The 18316-nt window shown below is 45.4% G+C and overlaps 1 protein-coding gene and 1 long non-coding RNA gene across 2 annotated transcripts in view; one reads left to right on the top strand and one right to left on the bottom strand.

Moving 5' to 3' along the window:
• Positions 1–18316, top strand: part of LOC104932693 (contactin-associated protein-like 4) — a 66333-nt gene that overhangs the window by 31245 nt on the left and 16772 nt on the right. The window contains exons 6-16 of the mRNA XM_027273518.1: positions 2868–3043; positions 3125–3271; positions 4743–5010; positions 5444–5593; positions 5669–5840; positions 9456–9562; positions 10307–10426; positions 10513–10713; positions 11139–11301; positions 11388–11515; positions 11629–11799. Coding sequence (XP_027129319.1) covers positions 2868–3043; positions 3125–3271; positions 4743–5010; positions 5444–5593; positions 5669–5840; positions 9456–9562; positions 10307–10426; positions 10513–10713; positions 11139–11301; positions 11388–11515; positions 11629–11799 — 1803 coding nt within the window. The remainder of the gene's footprint in view (positions 1–2867; positions 3044–3124; positions 3272–4742; positions 5011–5443; positions 5594–5668; positions 5841–9455; positions 9563–10306; positions 10427–10512; positions 10714–11138; positions 11302–11387; positions 11516–11628; positions 11800–18316) is intronic.
• LOC113744344 (uncharacterized) lies at positions 242–3221 on the bottom strand. The gene is made up of 3 exons (XR_003461460.1): positions 3100–3221; positions 2528–2674; positions 242–970 (listed from the first exon to the last, which is right to left on the bottom strand). It is a non-coding gene; the product is annotated as an uncharacterized LOC113744344 (long non-coding RNA).

Below are 18316 nucleotides of genomic sequence, written 5' to 3'. Positions count from 1 at the left end.
TGTCTTGAGGCTAAATTAGAAATAGTTGGAGGGGCCGAATGACGCCTGGTTGCTCAAACAAGCCATCTGTAACTTCACCCACCTGTCAATCAAAGCGTCCACGCTCTTAATCCTGCATAACTTTAAGCCTTAATATAATGTGAACAGGTGAGTTGTATATAAATTCACCCTCAGTACAGTTGTCATGAACGGGGAAATTAGCTACAGAGACCAAAACTGTTTTTTGTACCAGGCTGTAAACATGTTTATTTCTGCTGTGAAGTTGGACATTTGGACATGGGGACTTATGGAGACTGACTCACTTCTGGAGCCAGCCTCAGGTGGACGTTAGAGGAACTGCATGTTCCCGCATGAACTTGTATGTTACATTTATTTATCAATCGTCTCTATAAGTAGAAGTTTTTCAAGGAGACACCTCACCACGAACTGTCGACTTTAAGGATGAAAGACGAGATCGTCCTCAGTCTGGATTTAGTGTTCGGACTCACTCGTGAGTCTTAAGTGGACGCAGACCATGACTCATTCTGGATACAGTCTGTCAGCTCAGCTCTCCCAGTGAATGATGAGCTGTGTGTCTTGTTTGATGCTGCAGTATCGACTCGCCGCGTTGTTCTCCACCATCCACGGTGATTTATAGGAAGGCGTCTCACTTGTGTTCAGTCTTACAGGGTCGTAAATAAACAGCTTAGCCTTCATCCAAGGCGCGACACGCTCAGCCAGCTGTGCTTAATTTTACAGCCCACGGCTGACTCATTCCAGTAACACACAGGCCATGTTGGACTCAGTGACAAGCTGATTAGTTTGGCTCGCGTGTTGTTGTGAGGCTCGACTGGTTCGGCTTGTTCTGTGGTTTGAAACGTGGCTTCTTCTTCTTCTTCAGACACTTATTTCTGGAGTCGTTTCTGTGGAGATTGCTGATGTTTAAAAGTTGCTGATTGTGTTGTGACTGATTTTGTGAAAAGCCAGAGTCCTAGAAATAAAAAAAGGGGAATGAAAGGAAAGAAACAATTACAATGTCTGCCTGATTTTAGCAGCGTAGAGGCAGTTTGACAGCTCGTCTACGATAATAGAGGGTTTAAACTTTGCCCATATTTTTATGCATCTCTGCAGAGCAAAGTTATTTCTTCATTTCTTTTTTCCTGAAACGTTCTCACTCGCGAGCAACTTCAGAGCTCTCACGTTTCACTTGTTGTTGACTGATCGTGTGTGCCGCCGCCTCGATCATTTAGGCCGTACGGAATAAAATGAAAATTCTGAAACAATTACAGCAGTCGGCTGTCATCGGAGAAGACCTGTCAGCGTCTGCCGTCGAAATTAGATTTGGGGTTGTAGCGTAGAGCCGTAATGCAAAAGCAGACAGCGGATGATTAGGTGATATTGCCTTGGGGAGCTGTCGGGAATGATCTAACACAGAAGACTGTAAAAAAAAAAAAAGAAGAAGCTTTGAGGAAACTTTCAGCAGCTTCTCGGGTCATGAGAACAGAATCTCCTGAAGAAAGCTACATGAATCCTGAGGATGCTCGCTGGAAATTAAGGCGACCTCAGTGAGTCTGGAGATCACACAGGGGACCTACAAGTTTCTTGAAGTACTGCAGACTTGAAGACAAATATTATCATTGTGAAAGCTGGTAAAACTCATTAAAACTTTATGTTCATGACCTTCTTTAAAGCAGCTCTGTGTTGTGTTCTGACAAACAAACAAAGGTTATGTTTGCATCCAGTTTTACTCTCCGAAATCCATCGCGTGTGTCCTCGAGCTCAAACAAACATCGTCATTACAATGCATTCGGAAACCCTCATTGTTTTTACATCAGTGTTTACTTGCTGCCTTTCTCGGCACATCGTGGTGTAGAGCAGTGGAATAATGTGACTGTGCATTGGGTCGCCTACATGCACGATAAACAAAACAAAGCGGCTCTATAGCGCTACTAGTGGTCAAAAACACCTCATGGTGCCTTTAAGCAGCTCCGGAACAAATTTAAAGTGTATAGTCAGTTTGTTAACTGAAGTTGAACTTGAGTTAACGTCACATCAGCAAGAAAAGTCACTTTAATTCCATGTGATTCAATATTTATGAATTAAATACAACCTCAAAGTAACTGAAGTAACTTTAAACAAATGCTGAGAGCGCCCAAACTTAACCACAAGACATTTTATTGCTGCTAATTATTAATAAAAAACTAATTAAATGCAGTAGATTATCAGGGTGTATTTAAGTACATTCAGCTATGTGTTTATATATTAAATATGTGTCCTCGTTATACTGATTAACGCTGTAATGTCGGGGTTAGAGTCACTTTGACTTTCTCTTTATTTATTTCCCCACACAGACGTCATCTCCATTCAAACAATATCCAATTCATATTTAATGACCGAGTCCATTTAGTTTCTTCACCTCCTCCTCTCTCTGCAGAAACTCTGCACTTCAGGGAGTTCAGAGAGCCGGCGGCATTGCCTCTGTCTTTTATTTATGCCTTTCTACCTCTTTCTTTAATCCCTTTAGTGTTAATTATGCGTTATGTCCTACCTTTTCTGGTCTTCCTCTGTCATGTAGGGTAGATCCGGTTCTGGTTCTGACATGTGACAGCACTGTGCAGCCAGTAAACTGGGATACGCTGCACACTTTATTCCCAGAGAGCAAAGGAGAGGAGACGAGGCTGCATTTCCTGCCACGCTGTTGAAAATACAAAGATATCAAAGTTGGATTCTCGCCCTGAATAAAACATTAGGGAAGAAAACTTTAGGAATTAACAAAGGACACAAGCTGGCAGCCAGAATAAAGAAAATTCAGCAGATATTTGTTATGAATATCACACATCTAACTTATTTTATGTAAAAAACACTTTCTCCTTCGTCCTTCACTCCAGGCAGGACTTCCTCTTCAGACAGCAGGCACGTCGTGTCACTGGGCAGCCTGTTGGACGACCACCAGTGGCACCATGTCGCGGTGGAGCATCACAGCACTCACCTCAACCTCACCGTGGACAAAAGCACACTGTGGGTGCAGATCCCACCAAGATTCACCCACTGGGACCACGACCAGGTGTGTTTGTGTCACTGTGAAACAGAAAAAATAAAAAACCCGTCTTGCATTCGCACCTTCTCATGTCGTTTCTCGTCACAGATGAGCGTGGGAGCAGACCTGAGCCTCGGCTCTTGGAGTTCGGTCGGGTTGAACAGAAACTTTCACGGCTGTTTGGAAAATCTTCTTTACAACGGCGTGAGTCTGGTGGAGCTCGCTAAACAGAGAGACCAGCGGGTCACTGAGAAGGTAAATGAAATGAAAACATGTTGTGTGTTTGTATAGTCCCACATAATACACACAGTGACTGAATAACACTAGACAGGACAACGACACTCAGGTGAAACTAACGAGAGACAGGTGAGACTAATTGGAGGGGAACAAAGGCAGGAAGTGGAAACACAAGACCCAGACTTAGAAAATAAAACAGGAAACACAAAAACCATCAGTGTATCAACCGAAGCTGTTCAGCTGCAGGACGAGCTGCAGCAGCTGTCTTATCTTTCAGGTATGTAAAATAATTCATGGTGGTGATGTGCTGGTATTCAAACAATAGTTTGGATGTAAGAGAATAATCATCTTAAATAAAACATCTTACACAGTTACGCAGCCGTTAAATGAGACATCTTATCATACAATACCTGATTATAGATTTGTATAAAGCATGGTAATAAAGTCTGCATTTATTGGTCCTGTACTGCTTCGACTGGTAGAACAGGTCGTCCACTAATAAGATGATCGGCGTTTCGATTCCCGGCTCCTCCAGTCTGCATGCTCCTGAAGGATGTGCCATCGCTGTGTGAATGTGTCCTAAAACTGATGAGCAGTTAGCACCTTGCATTGCAGCTCATGCCGTCAGTGTGTGGATGAGATATGTAGTGTTAGAGTACAGTCCATTTACCATTTACCAGTCGTGTGGTCGGTTGTTGCAAAGACCCCAGTTACCGCCACATTACACCATGTGAGGTCACAGGACTGTCTCACTCCCGAGTCACAACAGACAGGTACAGCTGCACGTATGGCGATAACATTAGGGAATACTAAAGGACCCATTATGCGTTTCTGAATCGTCTCTTAACGTTGGACACATTTTAAGGATGGTGTCTCCTCACCTCAGCGTAAATGAGACGGCGTTGTGTTCGCGTGTTTGCATGAATCTCTGCGGCGTTCTCCTCTACAGTCTGCGTTACCGTATATCGCTTTAACCACCCCACAAAGAGCTTTTAGATTTGATCAAGTGTCTGTGTGTTGCAGACTCCACTGAAAATAGAAACCCAACAGGGAACACGGCGATGTAACATATCGCTGCTGCTGCACTGGCAGCGGACTTTCTGCAATTACCACTTCTCAGAAGTACGAGCCTGCACACAGAGGCGACCGGCTGCTCCCATTCGCCTTAATCGCACTTTTATTTCTTCTTCTTCGTCTCTCGTTCTGTGTCTCACCCCTTCTGCTTCCTCCCTGACCTTAAAAAGCCGGCGGGTGACATTGGTGCGCCTTCAGTGTTTGGCCTGCTTGTGCTTATTCTCGGCCCGACTATTATCATTATGGTAATCAGCTCATGCTCTTTAAGAAAGACTCGCTGATGAGATCTCTGTGCATCGGGGATGCCGCCTCGGAAATGAATTCATATTCCTGCATTATCGTGTTTTCCCTCTTTTGCTATAATAATTCCTCTCTCTCTATCTTTCCCCACCCTCCTCTTCTCCACCTTCCTCAGGGTAATGTGACCTTTTCTTGCGCCGAGCCCATTCTCGTTGCCGTGACGTTCACCAGCCCCAAGAGCTTCCTCTGGTTGCCAGGGGCGACGGACCCGTCATCAGCGGGGACGTCGGTGGGGCTTCAGTTTCGGACGTGGAACAAAGCGGGCCTCCTGCTGACCTTTGATCTCCCGAAGCGAGGCGGCGCGCTCTGGCTGTACCTGAGCAGAGCCCGGCTCCATCTGCAGATCCATAAGTCTGGCAAGGCGCCGCTGGAGCTCAATGCAGGTCGGCCTGACCCGAGGCCTTTTTTTATTTTCTGCAACTGAAAGTGTGTGCGTTAAATCTCCTCAAGGTCCGGGTAACATTCAAACCCTCACAGCTCAGATGCAGCAGAGCAGCTTTGCAGAATGATTTTGTTTCTGTGAGCGGCGGTTTGCAGGAAACTGGACACTTGACGTGATACACAGGTTGCTTTATATATCTATTAAAAAACAGAGTTGACAGAACAGACAAAAACAAATTTCCAGGAACAGAAACTTTGAAATAAAATGCCTCAATGTCAGCGCCAGCAAATCTGAAAAGACAAGAAAAACTCCACCCATCCATCTTGCTGTCGAGTTTCATGCATCGCTCTGTAGCTGAGCCGGACCTCTAACCCTTAAAGAGATCAATAAATCCTTCATGGCATTAAAAAAACTTTGTGTTTGTGTGTCCTCAGGTTCGGCTCTGAATGACGGTCAGTGGCACTCTGTGGAGCTAATCTCCAGACGAGGACATCTAACCGTCACCGTGGACGGAGATGAAGGAGCCTCCGCCCACGCCAGCCCCTCGTTTGTGGTCACCACAGGAAGTCATCTTTTCTTTGGTGGTAAGAGAAGGATGAAAACATGAACAGGTGCATGAAAACAAACTGGCTGACTGATGTTTGTTTCCTCTCCTGCAGGTTGCCCCGCTGAAGGGAGCATCCAGGAGTGTATGAACCCCTTCAAGGCTTTCCAGGGCTGCATGCGTCTTCTGACCGTGGACGACAAGCCGCTGGACTTGATCACGGTGCAGCAGAGGCTGATGGGAAACTACAGTCACCTGCAGATCGACATGTGTGGCATCATCGACAGGTTCGTGTTCATCCAGAGGAGATTAACTGGAACAAATGTGCCACATGCCAAATTTATTTTTACCTTTGTTCATCCAGGAGAGGAGGTTTGTTTGGCACGACAGCAGGATGCAAAGAGGATTCAATAATGTTTGATTTTGTTGTCACTCTTTCTTTGTAAACCCTGTTAATCTCCCACTCAAGACTCTGTGGCTGCCTTCCTGTGAAACAGGGTTATATATGGATTATTATACAGCAGAGGATTGGATACAGAGGGATTTATGGTTCCAGTCTCAATGTTTCCTAAAATGTTTCCTCGCTAAGAAAACAATCCGGTTATTGTTTTGAGCATCATATGAGCCGCAGCCTCCGTTCTCTGAGCTGAGATGTGGTTTTGCTGTCTTTGTTTCTTCTAAATTTGATTTATTTGTCAGAAGCAGTGGTGGCGTTCTCTGTGGACTCTCTGTTGACGACGTTTAGAGTTTGGTGGCTGTGTGATTGAGCCGGGAAAAGATTCAGGGATATTTTGATGTTTGTGTCAGTGGATAGAGAGTATTGACGGCTTTATTTGTTTGCTCAGTTGCTGCTTTTTTGTTGATTTTGCTGTTTGTTATTGTCACCAGGCGATCGTCATTATCTTTACTAATGTTGCTATTCCCCAGGGAAGTGTTAAAGTGTTAAAATAAACGTTTGTATGACTGTGAGTGAGGCGCAACTTCCAGAGTAAGAGCGTAATCCTACTGTGGTAAATATGGACAGCTGTACTCGAGCTGTCTTTTATTTCACCAAGCTCTCACCAACCACTAAAAGTCAGTCCCACATTTACTCTTGTCCGGCGGCTTCTTGCTCGCTCACTCTCTCCTTTTCTCTTCTTAGCTTCCTCCGTCAGCGTCCTCTTCGCTCTTGTCTCCTCTGCCATCATGTCCATAGAGGCTGCTGAGCCCAGCTCCTGTTCTGGCACGACACTGGCTCCTCTGCCCCATCAGCCTGAGGGTTAAAACCTCACTGAAAATGCCTGTGGTAGAAACACAAACACTCCCCTGGTGCTCACAAACTGAGCTAACAGCAGCTACAGTTTACTTCACTGTCCATCATAAACTCTGTAAATCACAGAGAGTTGAGGCGGAGCAGCCGGAGGACATCAGAGGGAAAACCAGAAAACATTTCCTCCATAAAATATGATCCAGTTTCACCAGAATCAGTGAAATAGTTGCTGCTGTGTGACTTAGTGCCGTAAAGCATTACGTACTTCTCCCGGCCCAAAGTTATATAGTGTGAGAACAGACGTACGGATGACAGAGATGACTTAAAATCTGCTAGTTTATGGTAGATGTAAATGTCTGTAACATTTTAGACGTACAAACTATCTTGCCTAAGTATTTATACACGCGCATGTTGAACCAACACAGATATTTTACACCGTTGGACAGAATCAATAATCTGTCTGTATCATTAAACACTGGCCTCTAAAAAGTCTCTTTTCTCTGTCTGTATTGCACAAAATGTCAAGTTAAGCTCCGCTGTGTCGGTTTAATGTTTGTGTGTGTGTGTGTGTGTGTGTGTGTGTGTGTGTGTGTGTGTGTGTGTGTGCTCTCAGAACATGACATTAGACCTTTTTTCCAAGTCATTACAGCCCGCTGGTACATGACGCACATATTATCCTCTGAGCAGCTTTTGTTTCAATGAAATGTCAACTTGAAAAATTGATCTGCACTTCTCATCTCCATCTTATGCAGCGCTGCTTGACCGAGCAAACGTGTGCACAGACTTTATCGGCGTACCTAAAAAGACACGTGTTCTGCAAGACGTGCATATTTGCAGATAGGCGAGGCAACAATGAGCTGCCAGACTTTGTAATGCTCATATTTAAAAAGCACCCGCCTCCTTCCTAACTCACTTCGTAGATAAAAGCAAAGCGAAGAAATTGGTGCTAAAAAGCAAATGTTAGCATCTGAGAAGCCTGCTGAGTCAGGCTTTTCACTAACACTGACTAAAAGATTAAAAATACATGCCGCTCTCTCTCTCAGTTTCTCTGCAGTCACAATTCGCTGACCTCATTTCCCCCCTCTCCAAAATATGTTTAGCCGCTGAGCTCCATTCATCCCTATTGTCACCATGCCTGCTCCTCCTCTTCCTCCTCCTCCTCCTCCTCCTCCTCCTCCTTCGATCTGTCTCTCAACCTTAATTCCCCTTCCTGGTCTCTCTCTCTCTCTATCTCCATCATTTTGTCTCTTTCCCTCCTCCTCTCTTTCTCTTATTTTCCCTGACACAGAGTTCGCTCTGCAGATTTGGATGCCACAGTTCGTGATAAGACTCAGATGAAGTTTTGAGGATTAAATAATAACAGCGTGATTATTTTTCGATCAGAGAAGTCAGCAGAGTTCCTACAAACACGCGGCTGATCAACAGGCTTCTCTGGAGTCACGTGCACAGACGATACAGAAAATATTCCCGGTCAGAAAGTTGCTTCAGAGCGGTGTAGGGATACAGACACTTCAAGCTGCTTCACACTCATGTAGTTTAATCCTGGGGACTCAATGCCGTGCTCCAAAGCTGCATGACTGCTTCAAGGGGGGACTGACAGGAGGAGTGACACTGATTCACTCCTGTCTACATTTTTATCCTTTCATGAATAAAGGATAAAAATGATTTTATTATTTTATTATTACTAACAAACTGCTTGAAAAGATGAAACCGTAAGTGGAAAAATGTCTGTTTAGCTAAAGCCATAAACTGTATAAAACACTGACATGAAGCCCAGTGTGGTGGCTCTGGTCATCTTTGAGACGTGGATCATCAGCGGACCTGAGGCGGTTGCTCAACTAATCCACCTGTAACCACACCCACCTGTCAGTCAAAGCGTCCACGCTCTTAATCCTGCATAACTTTAAGCCTTAATATAATGTGAACAGGTGAGTTGTATATAAATTCACCCTCAGTACAGTTGTCATGAACGGGGAAATTAGCTACAGAGACCAAAACTGTTTTTTGTACCAGGCTGTAAACATGTTTATTTCTGCTGTGAAACATGGGGACTTATGGAGACTGACTCACTTCTGGAGCCAGCCTCAAGTGGACGTTAGAGGAACTGCAGGTTTAATTGGCTACACTTCACAGACAGTTCACTTGATTTTTAAGAAAACGTTAATGCGTCCAGCAGAAAGTAACACTGTTCACTATGTTTATTTTAAAGCTTTAGTCCAAAAAAAAAATATAAACTAATAATTATGAATATGTATTACAACGGATTAAACTTCTGTATTAAATAAAGTCATTATAATCAGCTCTACTTTTACCTGCTGTAACATGAACATGTTAATATAATGAGTTGGTATTTAGATGTACTTTTTATCTGAGTACCTCTGCTTGGAGCCGCACAGATGTTTGACATGTTCGAGGTTCTTGTAAACTTCAGAGGTCTCCGTTAACTCCAGATTCTGGTTTTATTTCACAGTGGTGGTTTAATGTGACTTGCGTTTTATTTATTTATTTTTAATCAGCTTCTGACTTAAAGGTCAAAATATTTCTTTTCTCACTTCTGGAGCCAGCCTCCAGTGGACGTTAGAGGAACTGCAGTTTTTTTTGGGCCCTTTAAGGTCTAAATGTGTGTCTGCTTTTTTTTTTCTCTGTCTCTCAGGTGTTCACTGAGTCACTGTGAACATGGAGGCAGCTGCAGTCAATCATGGAGCACGTTCCACTGTAACTGCTCCAACACCGGCTACAGCGGGGCGACCTGTCACAGCTGTAAGGGCATTATTATGGCTTAAAGGTCACACACACACACACACACACACACACACACACACACACACAGACACACACACAGCATGGACTCGTTTCCTGTAATGAGACAACCTGTTGCTTTTGACTTGACGTGCCTGGAGACGTTGCGGTGGCAAAAGTCGGGTGGAGATCAAACCATTTTTCCCGGCAATTATCAACGTGTGGGGAGTTGAGAGGTCTCAGCCCGGAGGAAACCAGTCGACACGAGCAAAGACTCAGAGACTCAGAGGACGAGTAGAAACAAGGGAGGAAGATAAAAACAGCAGGAACGGTTAACGAAGGCTTAACTTCATGGGACTACAGATTCATTAGAGGAGGATGTTAATTCTTTCATTTAGTCCAATATCACAAAGGTTTTCACAATCGGTGCCCTCTGTCCTTAGACCCTTGATTCAGATGAGGAAAACCCTCACAGGGAAGCAACAGAAGAAGGATCCCTCAGACATGTTGTAGACCAATACAGTAACCAATCAGGACTCACCATCCGGTCTATTTTGGGAAAAGATCTCACCATGGATGGATTACCAAATGGACCTATGAGCGTCAGGAAGTCGATAGAAGCATAAATATTTATTTATTTATGGTAGACAATGTCACTTCAGAGGTCTCCTTTAATATTTTGCATTGTGCTCTGTGTCTTTGTCGACAACAGCGAGGAGAACGTTAATTAAACTGCTCTGATGTCGTTATGATGTCTCTCCTCAGCGATACACGAGCAGTCCTGTGAGGCGTACAAACACAAAGGCAACACGTCGGGGCATTATTACATTGACGTGGATGGCAGCGGACCCATCAGACCACAGCTAATATACTGCAACATGACAGGTAGCTCACACACACACACACACACACACACACACACACCATCTTTTATCCTGCATCTAGTTAAACATCTTCTCTCTCTCCATCAGAGGACAAAACATGGATGGTGATCCAGCACAACAACACAGAGCTGACCAGAGTTCGAGCGTCACCGGGGAAGAATCAGCACTCGGCTCACTTCGAATACGCGTCCGAGGAGGAGCAGCTGGCGGCCATCATCAGCCAATCAGAACACTGCGAACAGGAGCTGACCTACCACTGCAGGAGGTCACGGCTGCTCAACACACCAGGTGAGATTATGTGGGATATGTATATGAGCAGGAGGTCTCGTGCATTTTTATGCGGCTGTGATATTAAAATCTGTGGAGTGCCACTTTAATAATTCAGTGTTGTGTTTATTCTGTATTGGTTCCCTTAAGCTGTGCAGCCTGAAGGATGTAAACAGTTGCATTGCATGAAACGTGCAGGTGTTTCTGTTTAGCCGCGTTGATATATTGTCTGGTGGGGAACCATTAAAGCAACACTCTGGTCAAAGCAGCAGCTGATATCACTGCCTAGTCCAGCAGCAGTCAGCCCAGCTCGGCGTCTGTCTTTCAGCCTTTTATTTCACCAAGCTCTCACCAACCACTAGAAGTCAGTCCCACATTTACTCTTGTCCGGCGGCTTCTCGTTCGCTCACTCTCTCCTGTGACGTGAGTGTGTTTGTGTGTTGCAGACGGCCCTCCACTCAGCTGGTGGGTTGGAGGTCCAGGTGTAGGACAGGTGCAGACTTACTGGAGTGGGGCTCCACCGGGCAGTCAGCAGTGTGCCTGCGGCCTGCAGGAGAACTGTGTGGACTCCAAACACCACTGCAACTGTGACGCTGACCTCATTGAATGGTACTGTATATGCACTCATTTCAAGGAGACGAGACTGGACCGGACTTTTCATACTCTGTCTTCTCTGTTCCTTCCCTACCTGCCAGGGCTAATGACTCAGGCCTGCTGACCCATAAGGAGACCCTCCCTGTCAGATCTCTGGTGCTGGGCGACGTCCAGAGACCCGACTCAGAAAGCGCCTACAGGGTCGGGCATCTCCGTTGCCATGGAGACAGTAAGTCCAGTCCCTCAGTGTCTCCTTGTACATGTCTTTAAGTGTGTGTCTCGGCATTAGCAGCATTTAAATTGTAAAGACCGTGATTAGTTTTTTTTTCCTTTTATTTCCAGGAAACGTCTGGAACGCTGTGTTTTTCGATAAGGAGACGTTGTACCTCCACTTTCCCACATTCCACGGCGAGCTGAGCGCAGACATCTCCTTCCTGTTTAAAACCACTTCATCCTCCGGGGTCTTCCTGGAAAACTTGGGCATCAAAGACTTCATCCGGATTGAACTCAGCTGTAAGCAATACCCTTCAGGTTAGACGCGTAATCCGGACTTCACTTAGATGCTGGTACAACCTGAGGAGGAAGAATCATCCTGGGAGTTAAAGTTTCAGCTGCAGGTGACACTCCTGCCCAGGACTCCACTCCAGTCTCTTTCAACCCTAAAGATATATACGCTTTTCCAGCAACACCTCCATTTATTTCCCCTCCTTTGGGAAATCACTGCAGTGGCATTCTTCCAGACGGCTGCAGTACATTTCTTTTATAACCAGCAGAGTTTATAGTTCTGTGTATTGTTGTAGTGTGTCGGTGTTGAAATGTCACCGTGCTGTAACATTTTATGGTAGTTCACATAGTGTGCGCTGTTGTAGCTGTCAACATGAAGTGTTGATAAAGTGTCACATCGTTTTATCTGTTCGCCGAGGAACATTCACCTACCACTGCAACTTAGTGTAGACACAGAGCAATGCAGCTGTCACAGATGTGGACAGCTGTACATGTCAGCCAAACATCAACCAGGTCCCCAGCAGCAGCTGATATCAGTGACTAGTCCAGCAGCAGTCAGCCCAGCTCGGGCCAACCTGGCTAACAACAGCAGAGAAATCACAGAGAGTTAAAGTGAGGCAGATCACCAAAGTCAGTGAAATAGCTGGTGGTGTGTGATAAAATGTGTTTTTTTGTGTATTTTATGGTAGAAAAAACACAAAGAACCAAGTTAGACAACAAATCAGGTTTAAAGCCCCGCTGAGCAGAACAGCTGTACGCGGCTGGCTTTTTATTTCACCAGCTCTCACAACATTAAAGGTCAGTCCACATTTATACTCTTGTCCGAGCGGCTTCGTTGCTCGCCTCAACTCTCTCTTCTCTTCTTAGCTCCTCCGCAGCGTCCTCGTCACTCTTTCTACCTCTGCAATTAGGGCCATAGAGGCTGCTGAGCCCAGGCCTCCTGTTCTGGCACGACACTGGCTCCTCTCCCCGTCAGCCTGAGGTGAAAACCCACCGAAAACACCGGTGGTAGAAACACAACACTCCCCCGGTGCTCACAAACTGAGCTAACAGCAGGCTACAGTTTACTTCACTGTCCATCATAAACTCTGTAAATCACAGAGGTTGAGGCGGAGCAGCCGGAGACATCAGAGGGAAAACCAGAAAACATTTCCTCCATAAAATATGATCCAGTTCACGCAGAATCAGTCAAATAGTTGCTGCTGTGTGACTTAGTGCCGTAAGCGTTACGTACTTCTCCCGGCCCAAAGTTACATAGTGTGAGAACAGCGTACGAGACAGAGATGATCAATCTGCTAGTTTATGGTAGATGTAATGTGTAACATTTTAGACGTACAAACTATCTTGCCTAAGTATTTATACACGCGCATGTTGAACCAACACAGATATTTTACACTCCACCGTTGGACAGAATCATATCTGTCTGTATCATTAACACTGGCCCTAAAAAGTCTCTTTTTCTCTGTCTGGAATGCACAAAATTTCAAGTTAAGCTCCGCTGTGTCGGTTTAATGTTGTGTGTGTGTGTGTGTGTGTGTGTGTGTGTGTGTGTGTGTGTGTGTGTGCCTCTCAGAACATGACATTAGACCTTTTTTCCAAGTCATTACAGCCCGCTGGTACATGACGCACATATTATCCGCGGAGCAGCTTTTGTTTCAATGAAATGTTCAACTTGAAAAATTGACTGGCTTCTCATCTCCATCTTACGGAGCGCTGCTTGACCGAGCAAACGTGTGCACAGACTTTATCGGCGTACTAAAAAGACACGTGTTCTGCAAGACGTGCATATTTGCAGATAGGCGAGCAACAATGAGCTGCCAGACTTTTGTAATGCTCGTATTTAAAAGCACCCGCCTCCTTCCTAACTCACTTCGTAGATAAAAGCAAAGCGAAAAATTGGTGCTAAAAAGCAAATGTTAGCATCTGAGAAAGCCGGCTGAGTCAGGCTTTTTACAACACTGACTAAAAGATAAAAATACATGCCCGCTCTCTCCTCTTTCAGTTCCTCTGCAGTCCACAATTCGCTGACCTCATTTCCCCCTCTCCAAAATATGTTTAGCAGCTGAGCTCCATTCAGCCCTATTGTCACCATGCCTGTCCTCCTCCTCCTCCTCCTCCTTCGATCTGTCTCTCAACCTTAATCCCCTTTCCTGGTCCTCTCCTCTCTCGATCTCCATCATTGTTCCCCTCCTTCTCTTCTCTTATTTTGCCCTGACACAGAGTTCGCTCTGCAGATTTGGAATGCCACAGTTTGTGATAAGACTCAGATGAAGTTTTGAGGATAAATAATAACAGCGTGATTATTTTTCGATCAGAGAAGTCGCAGAGTTCCTACAAAACACCGGCGTGATCAACAGGCTTCTCTGGAGTCACGGGCACAGACGATACAGAAATATTCCCGGTCAGAAAGATGCTTCAGAGCGGTGTAGGGATACAGACACTTCAAGCTGCTTCACACCATGTAGTTTTAATCCTGGGACTCAATGCCGTGCTCCAAAGCTGCATGACTGCTTCAAGGGGGAACTGACAGGAGGAGTGACACTGTTCCTCTGTCTACATTATCCTTCATGATGAAGATAAATAAAATTTATTACTAAAACTGCTGAAAAGATGAAACCATAAGGGAAAAAAGTCTGTTTACCTAAAGCCATAAACTGTATAAAACACAGACGTAGTCCTTTTGTAACGTACGCTGACTGAAGCCCAGTGTGGTGGCTCTGGCATCTTTAAGACGTGGATCATCAGCGGACCTGAGGCGGTTGCTCAACTAATCCACCGTGTAATGTCACCCACCTGTCAGTCAAAGCGTCCACGCTCTTAATCCTGCATAACTTAAGCCTTAATATAATGTGAAACAGGTGAGTTGTAATATAAATTCACCCTCAGTACAGTTGTCATGAACGGGGAAATTAGCTACAGAGACCAAAACTGTTTTTGTACCAGGCTGTAAACATATTTATTTCTGCTGTGAAGTTTTGAACATGGGGACTGGGAGCCAGCCTCAAGTGGACGTTAAGGAACTGCAAGTTTAATTGGCTACACTTCACAGACAGTTCACTTGATTTTTAAGAAAACGTTAATGCGTCCAGCAGAAAGTAACACTGTTCACTATGTTTATTTTAAAGCTTTAGTCCAAAAAATATATAAACTAAAATTATGAATATGTATTACAACGGATTAAACTTCTGTATTAAAATAAAGTCATAAATTCAGCTGCCTGTGACATTAACATGTTAATATAATGAGTTGATTTTAGATGTACTTTTATCTGAGTACTTCGTCCTCTGCTGTGGAGCCGCACAGATGTTTGACATGTTCGAGGTTTCTCGAAACTTCAGAGGTCTCCATTAACTCCAGATTCTGGTTTTATTTCAGTGGTGGTTTAATGTGACTTGCGTCCAGGTGATAACCCGCGTCCAGTTTGATGTTTTGTTTTATTTATTTTATTTTTAATCAGCTTCTGACTTAAGGTCAAATATTTTCTTTTCTCACTTCGGGAGCCAGCCTCCAGTGGACGTTAGAGGAACTGCAGTTTTTTTGGGCCCTTTAAGGTCTAAATGGTGTGTCTGCTTTTTTTTTTTTTCTCTGTCCTCAGGTGTTCACTGAGTCACTGTGAACATGGAGGCAGCTGCAGTCAATCATGGAGCACGTTCCTGTAACTGCTCCAACACCGGCTACAGCGGGGCGACCGTCACAGCTGTAAGGGCATTATTAGGCTTAAAGGTCACACACACACACACACACACACACACACACACACCACACACACACACACAGCATGGACTCGTTTCCTGTAATGAGACAACCTGTTGCTTTTAACTTGACGTGCCTGGAGACGTGCGGTGGCAAAAGTCGGGTGGAGATCAAACCATTTTCCTGGCAATTATCAACGTGTGGGGGAGTTGAGAGGTCTCAGCCCGGAGGAAACCAGTCGACACGAGCAAAGACTCAGAGACCAGAGGACGAGTAGAAACAAGGAGGAAGAAAAAACAGCAGGAACGGTTAAAGAAGGCTTAACGTCACAGGACTACAGATTCATTAGAGGAGGATGTTAATCTTTCATTAGTCCAATATCACAAAGGTTTTCACAATCGGTGCCCGGTCCTTAGACCCTTGATTCAGATGAGGAAAACCCTCACAGGGAAGCAACAGAAAGGGATCCCTCAGACATGTTGTAAGATGGGAGAACAATACAGTAACCAATCAGGACTCACCATCCGGTCTATTTTGGGATAAGATCTCAACAGGATGGATTACCAAATGGATCTATAGGCGTCAGGAAGTCGATAGAAGCATAAATATTTATTTATTTATGGTAGACAATGTCACTTCAGAGGTCTCCTTTAATATTTTGCATTGTGCTCTGTGTCTTTTGTCGACAACAGCGAGGAGAACGTTAATTAAACTGCTCTGATGTCGTTATGATGTCTCTCCTCAGCGATACACGAGCAGTCCTGTGAGGCGTACAAAACACAAAGGCAACACGTCGGGGCATTATTACATTGACGTGGATGGCAGCGGACCCATCAGACCACAGCTAATATACTGCAACATGACAGGTAGCTGACACACACACACACACACACACACACACACACAACACCACACCACACACCGTCTTTACCTGCATCTAGTTAAACATCTTCTCTCTCTCACCAGAGGACAAAACATGGATGGTGATCCAGCACAAAAACACAGAGCTGACCAGAGTTCGAGCGTCACCGGGGAAGAATCAGCACTCGGCTCACTTCGAATACGCGTCCGAGGAGGAGCAGCTGGCGGCCATCATCAGCCATCAGAACACTGCGAACAGGAGCTGACCTACCACTGCAGGAGTCACGGCTGCTCAACACACCAGGTGAGATTATGTGGGATATTATATGAGCAGGAGGTCTCGTGCATTTTTATGCGGCTGCGATATAAAATCTGTGGAGTGCCACTTTAATAATTCAGTGTGTGTTTTATTCTGTATTGGTTCCCTTAAGCTGTGCAGCCTGAAGGATAAACAGTTGCATTGCATTAAACGTGCAGGTGTTTCTGTTTAGCCCGTTGATATATTGTCTGGTGGGGAACCATTAAAGCAACACTCTGGTCAAAGCAGCAGCTGATATCACTGCCTAGTCCAGCAGCAGTCAGCCCAGCTCGGCGTCTGTCTTTCAGCCTTTTATTTCACCAAGCTCTCACCAACCACTAAAAGTCAGTCCCACATTTACTCTGCCCGGCGGCTTCTCGCTCACTCACTCTCCCTGTGACGTGAGTGTGTTTTGTGTTGCAGACGGCCCTCCACTCAGCTGGTGGGTTGGAGGTCCAGGGTGTAGGACAGGTGCAGACTTACTGGAGTGGGGCTCCACCGGGCAGTCAGCAGTGTGCCTGCGGCCTGCAGGAGAACTGGTGTGACCCCAAACACCACTGCAACTGTGACGCTGACCTCATTGAATGGTATGTATATGCACTCATTTCAAGGAGACAGAGACTGGACCGGACTTTTCATACTCTGTCTCTCTGTTCCTTCCCTACCTGCCAGGGCTAATGACTCAGGCCTGCTGACCCATAAGGAGACCCTCCCTGTCAGATCTCTGTGTGGCTGGGCGACGTCCAGAGACCCGACTCAGAAAGCGCCTACAGGGTCGGGCATCTCCGTTGCCATGGAGACAGTAAGTCCAGTCCCTCAGTGTCTCCTTGTACGTGTCTTAAGTGTGTGTGTGTCTCGGCAGCATTAAATTGTAAATTGTATTTCAGGAAACGTTTGGAACGCTGTGTTTTTCGACAAGGAGACGTTGTACCTCCACCTTTCCCACATTCCACGGCGAGCTGAGCGCAGACATCTCCTTCTGTTTAAAACCACTTCATCCTCCGGGTTCTTCCTGGAAAACTTGGGCATCAAAGACTCATCCGGATTGAACTCAGCTGTAAGCAATACCCTTCAGGTTGGACGCGTAATCCGGACTTCACGTAGATGCTGGTACAACCTGAGGAGGAAGAATCATCCTGGGAGTAAAGTTTCAGCTGCAGGTGACACTCCTGCCCAGGACTCCACTTCAGTCTCTTTCAACCCTAAAGATATATACGCTTTTCCAACAACACCTCCATTTATTTCCCCTCCTTTGGGAAATCACTGCAGTGGCATCTTCCAGACGGCTGCAGTACATTTCTTTTATAACCAGCAGAGTTTATAGTTCTGTGATTGTTGTAGTGTGTCGGTGTTGAAATGTCACCGTGCTGTAACATTTTATGGTAGTTCACATAGTGTGCGCTGTTGTAGCTGTCAACATGAAGTGTTGATAAAGTGTCGCATTCACCTACCACTGCAACTTAGTGTAGACACAGAGCAATGCAGCTGTCTCAGATGTGGACAGCTGTACGTCACCAGTCCAGCAGCAGTCAGCCCAGCTCGGCGTCTGTCTTTCAGCCTTTTATTTCACCAAGCTCTCACCAACCACTAAAAGTCAGTCCCACATTTACTCTTGTCCGGCGGCTTTCTGCTCGCTCACTCCTCCTTTTCTCTTCTTAGCTTCCTCCGTCACGT

Source organism: Larimichthys crocea, chromosome XXII (assembly GCF_000972845.2).
Source record: "Larimichthys crocea isolate SSNF chromosome XXII, L_crocea_2.0, whole genome shotgun sequence".
Classification (NCBI taxonomy): Eukaryota; Metazoa; Chordata; class Actinopteri; family Sciaenidae; genus Larimichthys; species Larimichthys crocea.
The sequence above is the reverse complement of the archived record's forward strand: the minus strand, read 5'-3'. Positions and strand labels throughout refer to the sequence as shown.